Here is a 19,195-nt window from a genome sequence, read left to right as displayed (position 1 = left end):
TGGCTCCTGACACGCGAAATGCCTGTTGATATTGAGTATATTATTTATGGAAGCTGCTTTCTGCGTGAAAACAGCTGCTGAGTTTTCTACACACAAAACACAGTGAGGCATGGACATGGAACCGGTGCCTGCAGAAACCTAAAGTCACCGTGATCACCCAGAAAGCGGTGCCTTAAAAATAACGCCCGCGCTGCAGCACCGATTAAATGCGCAGGCGTCAGGGTTGTTGACGTTCCCGAATATCACGCATGCGCGCAGTACACAAAAGGCCGCGGAACAATCAGCTACAGGTAAGAGTATATACCGGGCGGGGGGTTTCGACTCTGACTGAGGGGCAATTGCTCCTGCCACCGTGGCCCGCAATCCCGGGGCAGTCCTGTTCTCTTCCCTCTCTCTCTCTCTCAGCCCCAGCATCCGTACACGGGCCCCGGGGATCTTCCGGCTGATGAGGGAGTGGGAACCGATGGATCTCTCAGACAGAACTGAGCTCCAGCTATCTAAATGCAAGGATTGGGAACTCGGGGAAAGGGAACAAAATCTTTTATATCAGTAGTTGAGAAAATCACCTTTGTTCTACCTTCAACCACAAACAAGAGAAAAGCTGCAGATGCTGGAAATCCAAGCAACACACACAAAATAAGTAAAACAGAATTATTTTCCATAGATGCTGCCTGGCCTGCTGAGTTCCTCCAGCATTTTGTGTGTGTTGCTTGTTCCACCTCCTCTTGTTCTGGATGTTTCTACCCGTGGGAACATATTTTGACCCGTTCTCTCCGGGTACACAATGATATCAAACACCTTTGTCCTGGGCAACATACTTTGACATAACAAACGTGCCAGACTCCAAAGAGACAGACTGCTGCCCTTCCCTTCATATTCATTGGCATTGCCATCAATGAGTTCACCACCGTCAGTCACCCGGAGGGTTCAGGAGAAATATTTATGTACAATACAGAAAATGGTGTTACCTGTGTGTATTGTGGCAATGCAAAAGTTGCTGGAGAATTTGCAAGTGGGAAGAAGTGGAGTGATATTGGGAAATCTGACTTTTTAAAGTATCATTTTGCAAGCAAATCAGATATAGACAGCGTGCAAAATTTCTGTTGAGAAGATCCTTCATTATCCGCTACAGGCCTGCTACATAGGTTGTGTGAGAGTGCAGATGAACATGATCAAACCTAGGGGAGATCAAAGTTCTTATTGATTGTGATTTGCTAGCTGTTAAAATCAATACCTCTCTATATAAAATTCAGTGTGCACATTTTTGTTACTGTTAACAATTGCACAGCACAAGATATTTGCACACACTTGTCATTACAAATTTGAGGGGGCATTGGTGGGAAGGTGGGGAGACCTCCAGTGTCCCTGACACCCTCACCTACAAGATGTGTATCCAGCTACACTTTAAGGAGTTGGAACTCAAAATCGATGAATTCCGGATCATCTGGGACTCGGAAGGGTTGATAGATATGACATGAAGAGAGGTGATTTACACCCAAGGTACAGGACAGAGGAAACTGGGTGAGAGTCAGGAAGGGGAATGAGGTTAAATAGCCATCGCAGAGTGCTCTTGTTGCCATCCCTCACAACAGCAGGTAGACCACTTTAGAAACTTATTGGGTGGGGAGGGGGGAATTACCTTGCAGAGGAAAGTCAAAGTGGTGATAGGGGATTCGTTAGTTAGGGAAATAAAACTAGCAGAGGTCTAATATCCTAGTGGTAAGGCTTGCTAGTGCTAGTGTGGGGGTGGGAGTGTTGGTTAAAGTTGCAGGGGGGTGGAGGGGGTGGGAGCCAGAATGATAGAACAGATAGTGGAGAGGGTGAATTGAATTGAATTGATATGATTACATACATCCTTCATATACATGAGGAGTAGAAATCTTTACGTTACGTCTCCGTGTAAATGTGCAATGTGTAATTTATAGTAATTTATAATAAATAGTTTGTACATAGGACAGTCTATATAACATAGAAATACAGTTCTATCAGCATGAATTAATCAGTCTGAAGGCCTGCTGGAAGAAGCTGTCCCGGAGCCTGTTGATCCTGGCATTTACACTGTGGTACCATTTCCCGGATGGTAGCAGCTGCAACAGTTGGTGGCTGTTTCTGTAAATGTCCTGTCAGTGGAAAGTTCACATCTGCAGATTCGCTGTGCTGTCCGCACCACTCTCTGCAGAGTCCTGCAATTAAGGGAAGTACAGTTCCAAACCAGGCAGTGATGCAGCCAATTAGATTGCTCTCAATATTGCCCCTATAGAGTGTTCTTAGGATTTGGTGGCCCATAACAAACTTCTTCAACTGTCTGAGGTGAAAGAGGCGCTGTTGTGCCTTTTCCACCACACAGCCGGTATGTACAGACCACATGAGAGCCTTGGTCCCATGATCCTCTCATATCCCCTTTTGCCAATCACATGTCCAGCTCTTGGCTCCATCCCTCCCCCTCCTGTCTTCTCCTATCATTTTAGATCTTCCCCTCCCCCTCTCAAATCTCTTACTCACTCTTCCTTCAGTTAGTCCTGACGAAGGATCTCGGCCTGAAACGTCGACTGTACCTCTTCCTAGAGGTGCTGCCTGGCCTGCTGCGTTCACCAGCAACTTGGATGTGTGTTGCTTGAATTTCCAGCATCTGCAGAATTCCTGTTGTTTGAGATCCTCGGTGATGTTTATGCCGAGGAACTCAAAGCTGTTCACCCTCTCAACACCAGATCCATTGGTATCAACAGGGGTTAACCTGTCTCCATTCCTCCTGTAGTCCACAATCAGCTCCTTTGTTTTTCTGACATTGAGGGAGAGGTTGTTTTCTTGACATCAGACAGATGTTGTTCAGACCTATGACAAAGTCAGCAATCAGAAGGTTGAGCATGGTGCGATGGATGTGCTGAGCTGTGTATATCGCAATGCAAGAAGCATCGTAGGAAAGCCAGATGAGCCCAGGGCATGGAATTATGATATTGTAGGCATTACTGGGAGCTGGTTGCACCCAACAGTCTGAGGGATTTAGAGGAACAAATTTGTAGAGAGTTCACAGACTATACCAAGAAACAAAAGTTGATATTGTAAGTGATTATAACTTCCCATATGTAGCCCCCGGGTAAGCCTCAGGCTCCCTCAACTCACTTACATCTAGGGGAAGCGGCCTTCAGCCCCGCCAAACTGGGTTTGTGTGGATGCTGTGGCCAGTTAGAAGATGAGGTTTTGTTCCTTCAAATTAATCACGGAAATGGGCACGTGACCAGGCTCTTCTTGTAGCGTATGGTGCGCTGTCTTCTCCAGCATCTCCACCTCCACATTCAAGGATCAGTGGCATTCCCGCAAAATAACAGACAATACACCATATGCCATTAAATGATTACGATTTATAGATATTACTGGAACTATGTAATTAATAGAGATAAAATAAAAAAGGAAATAAAAGGCACCAAACTTATCAAAGTTCAATCCCTTCATGCACAACAGTTGGGGCTCAAGTAGCGGGGTCTTCTTTCCACCATTCAATTCCCTCTGACCACCTCGACGCACTGCCCGGGACCAACCACAGTGGTCGACCAGACGCTCCACACGAGTCTATCTTCATCTCCTCTCCTCGCTGAAGACCCTGGGCCTCGAACTCTGGCTCGGGGTCCATCCTATCAGCCAGCTCACAGCATCGTGTCCACTCTCTCTGACCCCATTGTGCCTTCTGTGCCAAAGCCCGCGCATCACAATAGCTTACAGACACACAAGAAAGAATAACATCTATCCCAATTGGTTAGCAACTGAATACAACTCTCTTTATAACCCAAACAAGCTGCTAGAGAGAGAACTTTCTCAGCAGTTAACATAACAAAGAAGCCATTTTGATTAGCCTACATAGTAACATAAAAGAAGAAACCCCTTACACATATATTGACTGGGACTCCCATACTGTAAAAGGACTAGTTGAGGTAGAGTTCATCAAATGTGCATTAATCAGTACGTAAAATTTCTGATGTTGAAGTGTGCAGTAAGCTATTAGGAAATGGTCCAGGGTTGGTGACAGAAATTAGTGTATGGGAACATGTTGTGTCTAGTGATCATAGTGCCACGAGATTCCAAGTAAATACGGAAAAACAGAGGTATGGACCAGGGGTTGAGATTCTAAATTGGAGAAAGTCAATTTTTATGGTATTTGCAAGGATTTGACAAGTGTGGATAGGGACAGGCTGTTTTCTGGCAAAGGAGTACTTGGTAAGTGGGAGTTCTTCAGAAGTGAAATTTTGAGGGTGTAGAGTTTGTATGTGCCTGCCAAAATAAAAGTTGAATTGTAACTAGTGCAGGGAACCTTGGTTTTCAAGAGATATTGAAGCCCCAGATATCTTGTTCCCGTAAATGCCTCAGGCTGTTGGGTGCTACCAAAACACATTAATGACTACAATATCATATTTCCACACCCTGAGCTCACCTTTCTTTAGTTGTCTTCTGTTGGTTTCTGAAAGCTTCTCAATCTTTTTTACTCATTATTTGCCCTCTCTTTGTTTTTTATGTTGGCTTTGGCTTCTCATTTCAGCCATGGTTGTGGCCTCCTGCCTTTCCAATGCTTCCACTTCTTTGGGATGTGTCTATCACTCAGCTCCCGACTTGCTCCCAGAAACTCCAGCCATTGCTGCTCCATCGTCATTCCTGCCAGTTTCCCTTCCAAACAAGTTTGGCCAGCTTCTGTGTCACAGAAACATGGAGAAAGTCAGTGCAGAAACATGCCCACTCTGGAAGATCCGAATGGTAATTTATATGAGGAGACAAAATAGAAGTGGGAGATTTTACATAGTATTTTTGCATCTGTATTTACTCAGGAGATGGACACAGAGTCTATAGAAGTGAGGCAAAGCAGCATCAACTTCATGGAATCTGTGTTTGCTGTCTTAAGGCAAATAAGCGTGGATAAATCACCAGGGCCTGACAAGTTGTTCTCCTGGGACCCTGCGGAAGACAAGTGCAGAAATTGTTTGAGCCCAAGCAGAGATATTTAAATCGTCCTTAGGGACAGGTGAGGGACTGGAGGATTGGAGGACAGCCAATGTTGTTCTGCTGTTCAAGAAAGGCTTTAAAAATAAATAGGAAATTCTACATTGGTAAGCTTGACATCAGTTGTGGGGAAGTTATTGGAACGTATGTGCAGGAAATCAATATCTAAGTATATGGATAGATGTGGACTGATTAAGGATAGGCAGCATGGCTTTGTGCACGGTAGGTCATGTCTAACCAATCTTATAGACTCTCTCGAGGAAGTTATCAGGAAAGTGGATGAAGGCAAGGCAGTGGATGTTGTCCACATGGACTTTAGCAAGGCACTTGACAAAGTCTCATCTGGGAGGTTGGTCAAGAAGGTTCAGTCACTCAGCATTCAAGATGAGATAGTAAACTGGATGAGACACTGTCTTTGGGAGAAGCCAGACTGTGGCAGCAGATGGTTGCCTCTCCGACTGGAGGCCTGTGACTAGTGGTGTGCCACAGGGATCACTGCTGGATCTGTTGCTGTTTGTCATCTATGTCAGATATCTGGGTGATAACATGGTTAGCTGTATCAGCAAATTTGTGGATGACACCAAGATTGGGGTGTAGTGGACAGTGAGGAAGACTATCATGGCTTGCAGTGTGATCTGGACCAGCTGGGAAAATAGTTTGAGAAACGGAAAAAGGAATTTAATGCAGACAAGTGTGAAGTGTTGCACGTTGGTAGGAACAAGGTCTTACACAGTGACTGGTCGGGCTCTGAGGAGTGATGTAGAAGCAAGGGATCTGGGACTACAGGTCCATAATTCACTGAAAGTGGTGTCACAGTTAGATAGGGATGGAGAGAAAGATTTTGGCACATTGGCCTTCATCAGCCAAAGTACTGAGTACAGGAGATGGATGTTATGTTGACATAGTACAAGGCATTGGTGAAGCCTAATTTGGAGTATCGTGTACAGTTTTGGTCACCTACCTACAGGAAAGATGAAAGAGGTTGAAAGAGTTCAGGGAAAAATCATAAGGATGTTGCTAGGTCTGGAGGACTTGGGTTATAAGGAAAGCTTGAACAGGTTAGGTGTTTATTCCTTGGAATGTAAAAGATTGAGGGGAGATTTGATGGAGGTGTACCACAATTATGAGGGGCAAAGATAGGGTAAATGAAAGCTGGCCTTATCCACTGAGATGGGGTGGGACAACAACACGAGGCCATGGGTTAAGTGTGAAAGGTGGAATGTTAAGGGGAACGTGACGAGAAACTTCTTCACACAGACGGTCATCCGGGTGTGGAATGAGCAGACAGCACAAGTGGTGAATGTGACCTCAATTTCAACATTTAAGAGGTTTGTGTCAGTACCTGGATAGTAGGGATATAGGAGTAGAAAGTTCAAATAGTTCAGCACAAACTAGATGGGCTGAAGGGTCTTGTTCTGTGTTGTACTTTTCTATGACTGTGACAAAAACCTTAAATAGTATTAATATTCACTCTAATTCCTTTTATCAGACCGACCGTTCATCTCAGCAGCAAATTTTTATATGGCGTTAAAACTGTGGCACTTTAATCTAACAGTGCATAAAAAAAAGTCCCAGCTGCAGGTCAACAAAGGCTATTTGTGTGAGAGTGCTTCAGTCACTGTGGAACGAGACACCCATGTAGCTCGGTGGGAAGAGGGAATAATACCAATGGAGAGACTCAAACTGAGGCAAAGAACAGATTGGAGATGGCAGAAATGCCCCATTCTTATAGAGACAGGAAAGGCATCAGGGAGATTGATTCCAGTTAACATTTAATCCTAGATACCAGCACTGTGCCAGTTCGAAGATGAATTCTCTCTCCAACTTGGGTTGACCCTCACTGTAACAGTGTGATGTCAGATCACAGCTTGCTGACTAAAGTGATCTCATCTGAAATGTTGTCCTTCAGCCATTGATGGATTTTGTAAATGTTTTCACAGGTTAAAAACGACAAGGAATTTATCTGCAGGAATCTCGAACACAACACGCCAGATTTTCTGACACTGTCCAGATATTTAAGAATTGGAGCAAGGGCTTCACTCGATCGTCCTTCCTACTCAGACTGGGCAGGGATTCACTCGATCATCTGACCGACTGGCATGCCAGTCATTTTACACTGGGGAGAGGCTGTTCATCTGCTCAGACAGCAGGAATGGATTCACTCGGTCATCTCAACTGAAGGTACTTCAGCAAGTTCACACTGGGACAAGGCCATTCACCTGTTCTGTGGGTGAGAAGGGATTCAGTCGGTCTTCCCACCTGTGGACGCACCAGTCAGTTCGCACTGGGCAGAGGCTGGTCATCTGCTGAATTTGTGGGGAAGGATTCACTCAGTCATCTGACCTAATGGCTGATCAGCGAGTTCACACCAGGGAGAGACCGTTCACCTGCTCAGACTGTGGGAAGGGATTCCATCAGTCATCCACCCTACTGGTACACAAGTCAGTTCACACTGGGGAGAGGCCGTTCACCTGCATCAACTGTGGGAAGGGATTCACTCAGTCATCCAATTTAATAGTGCACCAGCGGGTTCACATCAGGGAGAAGCCATTCACCTGCTCAGACTGCGGGAAGGGGTTCACTCGGTCATCTGACCTACTGGTGCACCAGCGAGTTCACACTGGGGAGAGGCCATTCACCTGCTCAGACTGTGGGATGGGATTCACTCAGTCATCTAAACTGAAGGAACATCAGAGAGTTCACACCGGGGAATGGCCATTCACCTGCTCAGACTGCGGGAAGGGATTCACTTGTTTATCTAAACTGAAGGTACATCAGCGAGTTCACACTGGAGAGAGGCCGTTCACCTGCTCAGACTGTGGGAAGGGATTCTCTCGGTCATCCAAGCTACTGGCACACCAGTCAGTTCACACTGGAGAGAGACCATTCACCTGTTCAGACTGCGAGAAGGGATTCATTTGCTCATCTAATCTGAAGGCACATCAGCGAGTTCACACTGGAAAGAGGCTGTTCACCTGCTCAGACTGTGGAAAGGGATTCAGTCGGTCACCCGACCTACTGGTACACCAGCGAGTTCACACTGCGGAGAGGCCGTTCATCTGCTCAGACTGTGGGAAGGGATTCACTCGGTCACCCGACCTACTGGCACACCAGAGAGTTCACACTGGAGAGAGGCCGTTCAGCTGCTCAGACTGTGGGAAGGGGTTCAGTCGGTCACCCGACCTACTGGTACACCAGCGAGTTCACACTGGGGAGAGGCCGTTCACCTGTTCAGATTGTGGGAGGAGGTTCACTCAGTCCTCCACTTTACAGAGACACCAGTCAGTTCACACAGGGGAGAGGCCGTTCAGCTGCTCAGTCTGTGGGAAGAGATTCACTCGGTCATCCAACCTAGAGAGTCATCAGCGAGTTCACACTGGGGAGAAGCCATTCACCTGCTCAGAATGTGGGAAGGGATTCACTCATTCATTCACCCTACTCAGACATCAGCGAGTTCACACTGGGGAGAAGCCGTTCACCTGCTCAGAATGTGGGAAGGGATTCACTCGGTCATCCAGCCTAGAGAGTCATCAGCGAGTTCACACAGGGGAGAAGCCGTTCACCTGCTCAGAATGTGGGAAAAGATTCACTTGGTCATCCCAACTACTGGCACACCAGTCAGTTCATACGGGAGAGGCTGTTCCCCTGCTATGAATGTGGGAAAGCATTCACTCAGTAATCTAACCTTGTAACACATCACCGGGTTCACACTGGGGATAAAGTTTCAATAAGCTTCATGCTGGATATTTGTCCATCATTGTTTCTCAATGCAATTTTGAGAGCGACTGTCGGTGCTGAACTCTGCAATTATTGCTGCTGCTCACCACACCCAGTTCTGCACCCTGGTCACTGGGCATGGGAGGAGTTTCTTCTGCTGCACATTCACCTTTAATGGGACTGGAATTTAATATTCTGGATCTGACACAAATAAATCAGTTCTATTTTGAAGTCTGTCTCCGGTACTTAGTGAATTTATAACACACCTAATATAGAGTAAAGAGGCAACTCAGGCCGGCTGGACCCTGCCAGTGATTCTGTTCCACGACGGTCCTTTTAAATCCTCCCCTGTTGTTCATCTCTCGCTCTCCCTGTGGTGATGGGTTCCAAACAGTCACCACTCTGTGGATGAAGAGGTTTCCCTTGAATTTTCTGCAGACTGACGAAATCGAGCTGACTGCAGTTGGATGTTCAACGAAGCAGGGTCAGAAACCAGAGGCAGGTCTGCATCACATTGAATTAAACTGCTGCAGGATCCTGGAATGTATTGGATTGTGTCTGGTTTCTCTTGGCATTTTCTGTACTTTCTGCCTTGTTTGTTTGTATTTCATGTATTTTCGATTTTCCCCCCCTTTTTTTAAACCACCTTGTCCTGTATTTCTGCAAAGAACCCCTCATGGAGGGTCATACTCATTCCACTGGTTAATGTTTTCTTCCATAGTGGTGATTCATTTTTCTGAGTTGGCCTCTCATTTAACTTTTCTGGTCTGTATTTCTTATCACGATTGCATAGACACACATGGAGTGCTGAATTCTGTTCATTTTTGATGAAAATATATACTTTCTGTTGCGTGATTTTTTTTTTCAAGTGTGTTATTTCTCTACCTTATTCTGTCCAAGGTAGTGTTAATCTAAGTGTGTTTGAGTGTAAATAGTCTTTTCTAAAGTTTTCTAGAGTTATTTATCTTTGTAAAATTTACTGATTGAAATGGGGCAAAGATATTTTTATATAAAAAAGTCAATGTCGGTATTGATACAAGTGTTTATTGCCTTTGTTGTATTTGCTAACTTTGAACTTTGTTTGGCAGGTTTTTTAAAGCCTTGAATGAAATTTTGTCAAAGGTTTTCCCTATTTTGCACTACTTTCTATTTTCTTTGCTTGTTGATATTCCAGATACATGGATATCAAGAGTCCCGATGAAGGGTCTTGGCCCGAACTGATGATTCCCATCCATAGATGCTGCCTGACATGCTGAGCTCCTCCAGCACTTTGTGTGTAGTTCTCTAGATTTCTAGCATCTGCAGATCCTCTTGTTTCCCAGATACCTACATGCTTCTTGAAAGAACAAACTGGTAGTGGCTTTCTTTGGCTGTGTTTGTAAAATATTAAATAGAATCATTAGAAAGAGGTGGCATAGGGTTGGAAGGTGTAGAACCTGTGGGTAGAATTAAGGAACAGCAAATGTAAAAAAAAATCCCTGATGGGAATTGTATAGAGACCTCCAAACAGTAGTGAGTATGTGGTCCACAAATTACAATGGGAGATAGAAAGTGCGTGCCAAAAGGGCAATGTTACAATAGTCATGGGGGATTGTCATGCAGGTGATTAGGAAAATTAGGACGGTGTTGGTCTCAAGAGGAGGAATTCCTAGAATGCGTACAAGATGCTTTTTTAGAGCAGCTCGTGATTGAGCCCAGTTGGGGATCAGCTATTCTGGATTGGGTGTTGTAATGAACCGGATTTAATTAGGTCACTTCAGTTCAAAGAACCCTTAGGGGCAAGTGATCTTAATATGATCAAATTCACCCTGACATTAGAGAAAGAGAAGCTAATGTCAGATGTGCAATAAGCAGAATTAGAGAGGCATGAGAGAAGAAAAGATCAAAGTTGATTTGAAAAGAACACGGGCAGGGATGAAAACAGAGCAGCAATGGCTGGAATTTCTGGAAGCAATTTGAAAGGCCCAGGATATATAAATCACAAAGAGAAAGTAGTATTCTAAAGGTGAGGTGACAAAACAGTGACTGATAAGAGAAATCAGAGACAACATAAATACCAAAGAGAGGGCATGGAGCAAAAATTACTAGGAAGTTAAAGGATTAGAAAGCTTTTAAAAACCAACAGAATGCAACTAAAATAAATAAGTAGGGATAGATGGAATACATAGGTGAGCTAGCCAGTAATATTAAAGAGGATACCACATTTTTCTTCAGGTACATATAGTGTACAAGAGAGGCAGAAGTGAATATCAGACCACTGGGAAATGATGCTGGAGAGGTAGTAATGGGGTGGGGGTGCAAGGTGATGGCAGGTGAACTGAATAAGTATTGTACATCACTCTTATCTGTCGGAGACACTGGCAGGAATATGAAAGTCCCAGATGTCAGTGGTCAGAATGTGTAAAGTTACGTTACTCAGGAGAAGGTTCTTGGGAAACAGAGATGGTCTGAAGGTAAGTAGGTCACCTGGACCAGATGGTGTACACCCCAGAGATCTGAAAGAGGTGGCTGAAGAGATGTAGAATCATTGGCAATGATCTTTCGAGAATCGTCAAGGAAATGATATCCTAGAAAGTTTTTCCCTTCACTACTCCCCCTCTCCCAGTTTCACCTATCACCTACCACTTTTTCAACCCCTCTCACCCCCACACTTCTTCCTCTGACATCTCATCTTTTTTCTCCCCCAGTCCTGATAAAGGGTCTCGGCCCGAAACATTGTCTGTTTACTGTTTCCCATATATGCTGCCTGGCCCGCTAGATTCCTCCTGCATTTTGTGTATGTGTTGCTTGGATTTCCAGCATCCACAGATTTTCTCCTGTTTTTGATAATAAATGCAAAAGCGGGGTCATATGGTATAGCAAGAAAATAGTGGGAAGTTAGAGGATTGGAAACTTTTACATAACCAACAGGAGACAACAAAAAAAGACACACAGGAGAGACAAGATGAAAAATTAAGATAAGTGAGCCAATAATATCAAGTATAAAAATTTCTTTTTCAGATATATAAAGAGGAAAAGAGAGGCAAGTATGGATATTGTGCTGCTGGAAGGTGATGCTGGCAAGTTAGTAATAGAGCAAAGAAATAGCGGCCGAATGTAATAAGTATTTTGTGTCAATCTTCACTCTGTAGGACACCAGCAGTATCAGACCATAAGTCATAGGAGCAGAATTAGGCCATTCAGCCCCATCAAGTCTGCTCCGCCGTTCTATCACGGCTGATCCCGGTTCTTACTCAACCCCATGCACCTGCCTCCTCGGCATATCCTGTACTGCCCTGACTGATCAGGCAATATTTCCCTGCACAGAAGCTATGCTGGCTTTGACTTATTTCATCATAAGTCTCCTAGTACCCCAAAACCTCATCTGTTATAATAGACTCCAACCCTTCCCCAGCCACTGACGTTAGGCTAACAGGACTATACATTGCTTTCTTTTGCCTTCCTCCCTTCTCAAAGAGTGGATTGACATTTGCAATCTTCCTGACCTCCGGGACCATGCCAGAATCAAGTGATTCTTGACAGGTCATGACCAATGCATCTGTTATCTCTTCAGCAACCTCTACCAGGACTCTGGGATGTAGTCCATCTGGTCCAGGTGACTTATCCATGTTAAGAACCTGAGTTTGCCTAGCACGTTTTCCTTTGTAATAGCAATGGCACTCACTCCTGCTCCCTGACACTCACGGATCACTGGCACACTGCTAGTGTCTTCCACAGAGGAGACGGATGCAAAGTCCCTATCAAGTTCATCTACCATCTCTTCCCCATTTCTATCTCATGAGCATCATTTTCCAGCAGTCCAATGTCAACTGTCGCCTCCCTTTCACATTTTTATAACTAGTTTATATTATTGTCTAGTTTCCCCTCTTATTTTACCTTTAGCATTCTTATCTATTTTTCATTGCCTGTTTTGGATTTTAAAAGCTACCCAATTATCTAACTTCCTACTCACTTTTGCTACCTTATATGCACTTTACTTCACATTTATACAGTCCTTAACTTCCTTTGTCAGCCACAGTAGCCTAGCCCCGCTGTTTGAGAGCTACTTCGTCGGGACATATCTATCCTGTACATTATGAACTATTCTCAGAAACGTCAGCCATTTCTGCTCTGGCGTCATCCCCACCAGTGTCCTTCTCCAATCCACTTGGGAAATCACCTCTCTCATGCCTCTGTAATTCCCTTTGTTCCATTGCGATACTACACATGTGACCTATGCTTCTTCCTCAGAAATTGCAGTAGGAATTGAATCATATTATTGTCCCTGCCTTCTAATGGTTCCTTTACATTAACCTTCCTAATAAGATCTGGGTTATTACACAATACCCAATCAAAGATTGTAGTTCCCCGAGTAGGCTCCACCATCAGCTGCTCTAAAAAGCCCTTTTGTAGGAATTCAATACATTCCCTCTCTTGCGATCTGACACAAATCTGACTTTCTCAATTGTCCTGCAGATTGAAGTCACGCACTACAATTGTGTCATTAAATTTATTACATAAATGCCAACTATTCGGGAGTATCTGTGGCAGAAGTGAGGATACATGCTTTTTACCAAGGAGCGAAGGTGTTTTGGAAGCTGAAAGGTCTGAAGGTAGATAAGACTCCTGGACCAGAAGGTGAACACCCCAGGATTCAGAAAGAGGTAGCTGAAGAGATTGTGAAGGCATTAGAGTCATAGAACACCACAACATAGGAAAATGCCATTCGGCCAATCTAGTCCATGCCAAAGCATTAATCTGCCAAGTTCCAACAACTTCCACCTGGACCATAGCCCTCCATATCCTTCTCATCCATGGACCAAAGCAAACTTCTCTTAAAGGTTGAAATCGTCCCTGCCACTTGCTCTGGCAGCTCGTTGCACACTCTCCCCGCCTCTGAACAAATAATTCCCCCCTTAGTTTTCTCTTAAAGTAATGAGTAATGATGTATCACCAATCACCAGATTTTGGAATGGTTCTGGTGGACTAGTAAGTACAAATGAGAGGGAGACAAAAGAAAGAAAATTATAGGACAGTTCGGCTGACCACAGTGGTCAAGAAGGTGTTTGTGTGTATTAAGGGTGAGTTTTTTGGGTACTGTAATTGGGGACGCCTGATGAAGTAGGCCAAGGTCAGCATGAATCCTTTAGACGAAATTATGTCTGACAAATCACTTGGAATTCTTTGAGGAAATAGCAGGTAGGATAGATAAAGCAGAGCCAGTGGATGTTGTTTGCCTGGATTTTCAGATGATCTTTAACAAGGTACCCCATGAAAGGCTCACTGAGAAAGTAAGGAGGCAGGAGATCCAAGGTGACATTGTTTTGTGGATCCAGAACTGGCTCTCCCACAGAAGGCAAAGAGTGGTTGAAGATGGGTCATATTCTGCATGGAGGTCGGTGACCAGTGGTGTGCCTCAGGGATCTGTTCTGGTACCCCTATTCTTTTTATAAATGACCTGGATGAGGAAGTTAGTAAATTTGCTTATGACAAAAAAGGTTGGGGGTGTTGTGAACAGTGTGGAGGCCTGTCAGAGGTTACATTGGGACATTGATAGGATGCAAAACCGGGCTGAGAAGTGGCAGATGGAATTAACCCCAGATAAGTGTGAAGTGGCTCATTTTAGTAGGTCAAATATGATAGCAGAATATAGTATTAATGGTAAGACTCTTGGCAGTGTCGAGGATCAGAGGGACCTTGGGGTCCGAGTCTATAGGACACTCAAAACTGCTACGCACTTTGACTCTGTGGTTAAAAAGGCATATGGTGCATTGGCCTTTATCAATCGTGGAATTGAATTTAGGAGCTGAGAGGTAATATTGCAGCTATATAGGACCCCGGTCAGACCCCACTTGGAGTACTGTGCTCAGTTCTGGTTGCCTGACAACAGGAAGGATGTGTAAACCATAGAAAGGCTGCAGAGGAGATTTACAAAGATGTTGCCTGGATTGGGGTGCATGCTCTATGAGAATAGGTTGAGGGAACTCGGCCTTTTCTCCTTGGAGCGACGGAGGAGAGGTTACAGCGGGACTTTGACAGGGTGCAAAACTTGGCTGTGAAGTGACAGGTGGAGTTCAAGCTGGAGGATGAGAGGTGACCTGATAGGGGTGTACAAGATGATGAGAGGCATTGATCATGTGGATAGTCAGAGGTTTTTCCGAGGGCTGAAATTGCTATCACAAGAGTACACAGGTTTAAGGTGCTGGGGAGTAGGGACAGAGGAGATTGTCAGGGGTAAGTATTTTACTCAGAGAGTGGTGAGTGTGTGGAATGGGCTGCCGGCAATGGTGGTGGAGGCGGATACAAAAGGGTCTTTAAAGAGACTTTTGGATAGGTACATGGAGCTGAGCAAATTAGAGGGCTATAGGTAAACCTAGTGATTTTAAGGTAAGGACATGTTTGGCACAGCTTTGTGGGCTGAAGGGTCTGAATTGTGCTGTAGGTTTTCTATGTTTCTATGAACACACATTTTGTGTCAGTAACAGATTTGGAAATGTTGGATTTGGTCTCTCAGCCAAATAGTTGACACAGTTTGGGAACAACTGGGTTCGAAGCACCGGTCCCAACAACACCGACTGGGACATCCTGCAGGCCCGGGGAGGGTCTGGTTATTCCTTGTATTTAGACACCAGGAACAGGAGCAGACCACTCGGCCCCTCCACACCGTCCTGTCATTCAATAAAACCTCGGACCGGTCCACCCGGGCCCCCAATGCGACTCCCATCCCCACTTTGCCCGGACCATTGGCCCCGCTTGCAGGGCAACAGTCTGCCGGTGTTTGCCCCCCAATGTGGTGAATCGCCACCACCGTGGGCTCAGACATTTCCACAGATGAGCCCCTCCTGTCCCCACCGGGACAAACATCCTGTCCGCCCCCTCTCTCACCGTCTTCATCCTCTCCCTCCCCGGGGAACCGGCATCAAACCGACGGGCCGAGCGGTCTCCTCCTACCTGTCAGCGATACATCAGACTCCGGCCGCAGGAGACGCTTCACAAACGCCCCAACTTCCCTCGGAGGGAAATGGAAATAAATCAGAAAGCGGACATTTACTTTGGGATTTGTTCCTCTTTGAGAAGAGATGTCAGCGGGGTAACGCCCTCTCGGCTGCTCCGCCTCCGCTATTGGGCGGAAACAATGATTGACATCGCCTCGGGCCAATGACTACAGCGCAGCGGAGGAGCTGGGTGGAGGGGTCTCGTGGTGGGTAGCTCAGCCGTTAAACCGCCTCAGCGCGAGCAGAACAGCGCGTGTGTGACGTCAGGTACGCGCGAGGGGAAACCATGTGTGACGTCAGGCGCGTGAGCGTGAACGTATTTAAAAACACCTTAATGGACGTTTCTTATGATTTCAGTGGGACAACAACATTAATCACGGGTTTCATCACTGAATCCAGTGTTGTGAGATGTAAAGTCCCCTGTTATGTGTCCGGCTGTGCCGTGTTGTTGGTGGAGTGGGCAGCGTGGTGTTTGTCTCGATTCGGGTCACAACACCAGAATTGCCAGCGGGGTCCACACACAGTGTATTAGTGACCAGAAAACCTCCCGTCCCTGCAGTCTTTGTCTCCTGGTAAACTCAACACCCTGACAATGTGGATCATAGACACCCCTTCCTCTCAGAGTCAGGGAATCATTCAGATAGCTGATCAAAGAGAGGAATTATATTTATTGGTCATTAAAGTTATCGATGTTATTTTTCCCATTTGTGGGAGGGGTGGGTTTTGGGGGGGTTGATGATCGGGATGCCGTTCTTTTTTATACGGGGGTGGGGTGGGAGTCCGATTTTTTTCGCTCTGAAAGCCTTTTTCTTTCTTTGTTTCGTGACTCTCTGGAGGAGAAAAAAAACTCAGAGTTGTTTATGGATACCTGCTTTGATAATGAATTAACCTTTGAACTATCCGTCCCGAGCGGGACTTCCCGTGTCCAAACATTTTCATTCCCCTTCCCATTCCGACGTGTCAACCCATCGTCTCCTCTTGTGCCAAGATGTGGCCACCCTCAGGGTCCAGGATCAGCACCTTATATTCTGTCTGGGTTCTCTCTCTCTCCCCGACTGCCTGTCTGCAGATATATATATATATATATCTCCAACTTCCCGACTTTTCAGCTCAGTGCTTCAACTAATAAAGACAACCACGCCATTTGCCTTCTTAACCGCCCGATCAATCTGTGCAGTCTCTTTCAGGGAGCATTGAACTTGGAGTCTAAGATCCTTCTGATCATCAACACTGTTCAGGGTTTTGCATTTAACAGTGTACTGTCCAATACATTCGACCTACCAAGCTGCCAAGATGATCATCACTAATCAAAACTCACTGAGATTTCTCAGGTCGTCTTGAATTTATTGCCAAGTGCACAAGTACGGGAAGGTGCAGGTACAGAGAAACACTGACTTGTGGCAGCATCACAGGCAAATACATTCAGATAACACACGGAACACAAATTATACGATTCTCTGTCAGTCACAATCTATAAATACGTTTTATGTCATTAAAAGTATATAAAATACATTGTGTCGTGATCAATATTAAAATGTGCATTTTGTGTCAATAACAGACTTGGAAATGTTGAATTTTGGTCCCTGTCTCCATTCCTCCTGTAATCCACAACCAGCTCCTTTGGTTTTGTGACAATGAGGGAGAGGTTGTTTTCTGGGCACCACTGTGTCGGGGTGATGACTTCTTCTCTGCAGGCTGCCTCGTTATTATTTGCGATTAGGCCAATCAATGTAGTGTCGTAAGCAAATTTAATTAGCAGATTGGAGCTGTGGGTGGCGACACAAGTCATGGGAATACAGAGAGTAAAGGAGGGGGCCAAGGAGACAACCCTGTGGGGTATGAGTGCTGAGGGTCAGAGAGACAGAGGTGAGGGAGCCCACTCTTTCCACCTGCCGGCGATCTGACAGGAAGTCCAGGATCCAGCTACACAAGGCAGGGTGAAGGCCGAGGTCTCTGAGCTCCTTGTTGATACCTCACGCCTTCGTATGGCTACTGCTCTGCCCGTGACTGCAAGGAACTGCAGAGAACTTTGGAGAGCAGAGAACATCAGAGAAACAAGCCTCCCCTCCATGGACTCCCCCTGCCTTGGAAAAGCCAGTCATATACTCAAAGATCCTCACAACCCGGACATTCTTGCTGCAAACCTGCTCCCCCATCGGGGAAGAGATACAAAAGCCTTAAAGCGCATACAACCAGGCTCAAGGACGGCTTCCTGTCTGCGGTTATAAGCCAAATGAATGGTCTCCAGTCCGATAAAATGGACTTGATCTCACAATGTAATTCGACATGACCCTGCACCATATGTCTATCTGCACTGCACTTTCTCTGCAGCCATAATGCTTTGTTACAGTTATTGTTTTGTCGTATATCAGATCAATGTACTGCCGTAATGTATAGATCTGTGTGGATGGTACGTCAGGCAAGATTTTCACTGTAGCTCAGTACATGATAATGATAAACAAATTCACCATTTTAATTGTGTGTAAATATTAGACAGACCGAGCTTCTGCTTTGGAATCACAGAAGGAAACTTAACTGAACTATTGTTATTTCTGAGGAATGCAGATAAATAGAAAAGGCTTCAATCTCGCATTACGATCTGCGGTAACAACTATGAATTGCAATAATGTACATATTAAATTGTTAAATTATATAACTGTTGTAAAACTAGAAATAAAAGATGTAATAAACTCTTTTAATTGTGTGGAAATTCTGGAGCAGAACTTAACTAAACTGTACACATTTATGAGAAGCTCAGAAAAATAGAAATGTCTAAATTCTCAACTGCATGGCTTTGTGTTAAATGTTTAACCATCACGGTGACTGAAGGCAGCTGCAGGTTCATGAGGGACTGTTACTGTCAGATTCTGCAGTTCTTGTGGCTGCTTATCGCACCCAGGACTGAACCCTGGTCACTGAGCATTGGAAGAGTCTGTTCTGCTGATGTTAGCCTTAAACTGGACTGATGTTTAATATTGTGGATCTGTGAAAGATAAATCAGTTCTGTATCAAATCCCGTGTCTCAAGTACTTACTGTCTCTACCACACTCACAATGCACACTAGAGAGGCCACTCGGCCCATCTGGTCCCTGCCCATGTTTCTGTTCCATATCAGTATATCAAAATCTATCCCTGCCGTTCCCCTCTCACTCTCCTTGTGATAACAGGTTGTAACTAGTCACCACTCCTTGGGATAGGAGATTTTCCTTGAATTTCATAGAATCATAGAAATCTACAGCTCATTACAGACCCTTTGGCCCACAGCGTTGTGCCGACCACGTAACTTACTTTAGAAACTGCCTAGAGTTACCCTACCACATAGCCCTCTATTTTCCCGAGCTCCATGTACCTATCTACAAGTCTCTTAAAAGACCCGATTGTCTCCACCTCTGCCACCGTCGCTGGCAGTGCATTCCACACACACACACACACCAAACACTTTGTTTATAAAACTTAGCTCTTCCACCTTCTCTGCACCTATTTCTAGGCAGCTTAAACCTGTGCCCCCTCGTGTTAGCCGT

At 45.2% G+C, this 19,195-nt stretch overlaps 1 protein-coding gene across 1 annotated transcript; it reads left to right on the top strand.

The window, feature by feature from the left end:
- The first annotated feature begins 268 nt into the window (after window positions 1-268).
- Window positions 269-8,857, top strand: LOC140207618 (uncharacterized). The gene is made up of 2 exons (XM_072276163.1): window positions 269-290; window positions 6,924-8,857. The coding sequence occupies exon 2, from the start codon at window positions 7,330-7,332 to the stop codon at window positions 8,635-8,637; it is 1,308 nt and encodes a 435-aa protein (XP_072132264.1). The 5' UTR covers window positions 269-290; window positions 6,924-7,329; the 3' UTR covers window positions 8,638-8,857.
- The last annotated feature ends 10,338 nt before the right edge of the window (window positions 8,858-19,195 follow it).

The sequence above is a fragment of the Mobula birostris genome, chromosome 13 (assembly GCF_030028105.1).
Source record: "Mobula birostris isolate sMobBir1 chromosome 13, sMobBir1.hap1, whole genome shotgun sequence".
Lineage (NCBI taxonomy): Eukaryota > Metazoa > Chordata > Chondrichthyes > Myliobatiformes > Myliobatidae > Mobula > Mobula birostris.
This window is presented reverse-complemented; position numbering and strand designations above follow the sequence as displayed.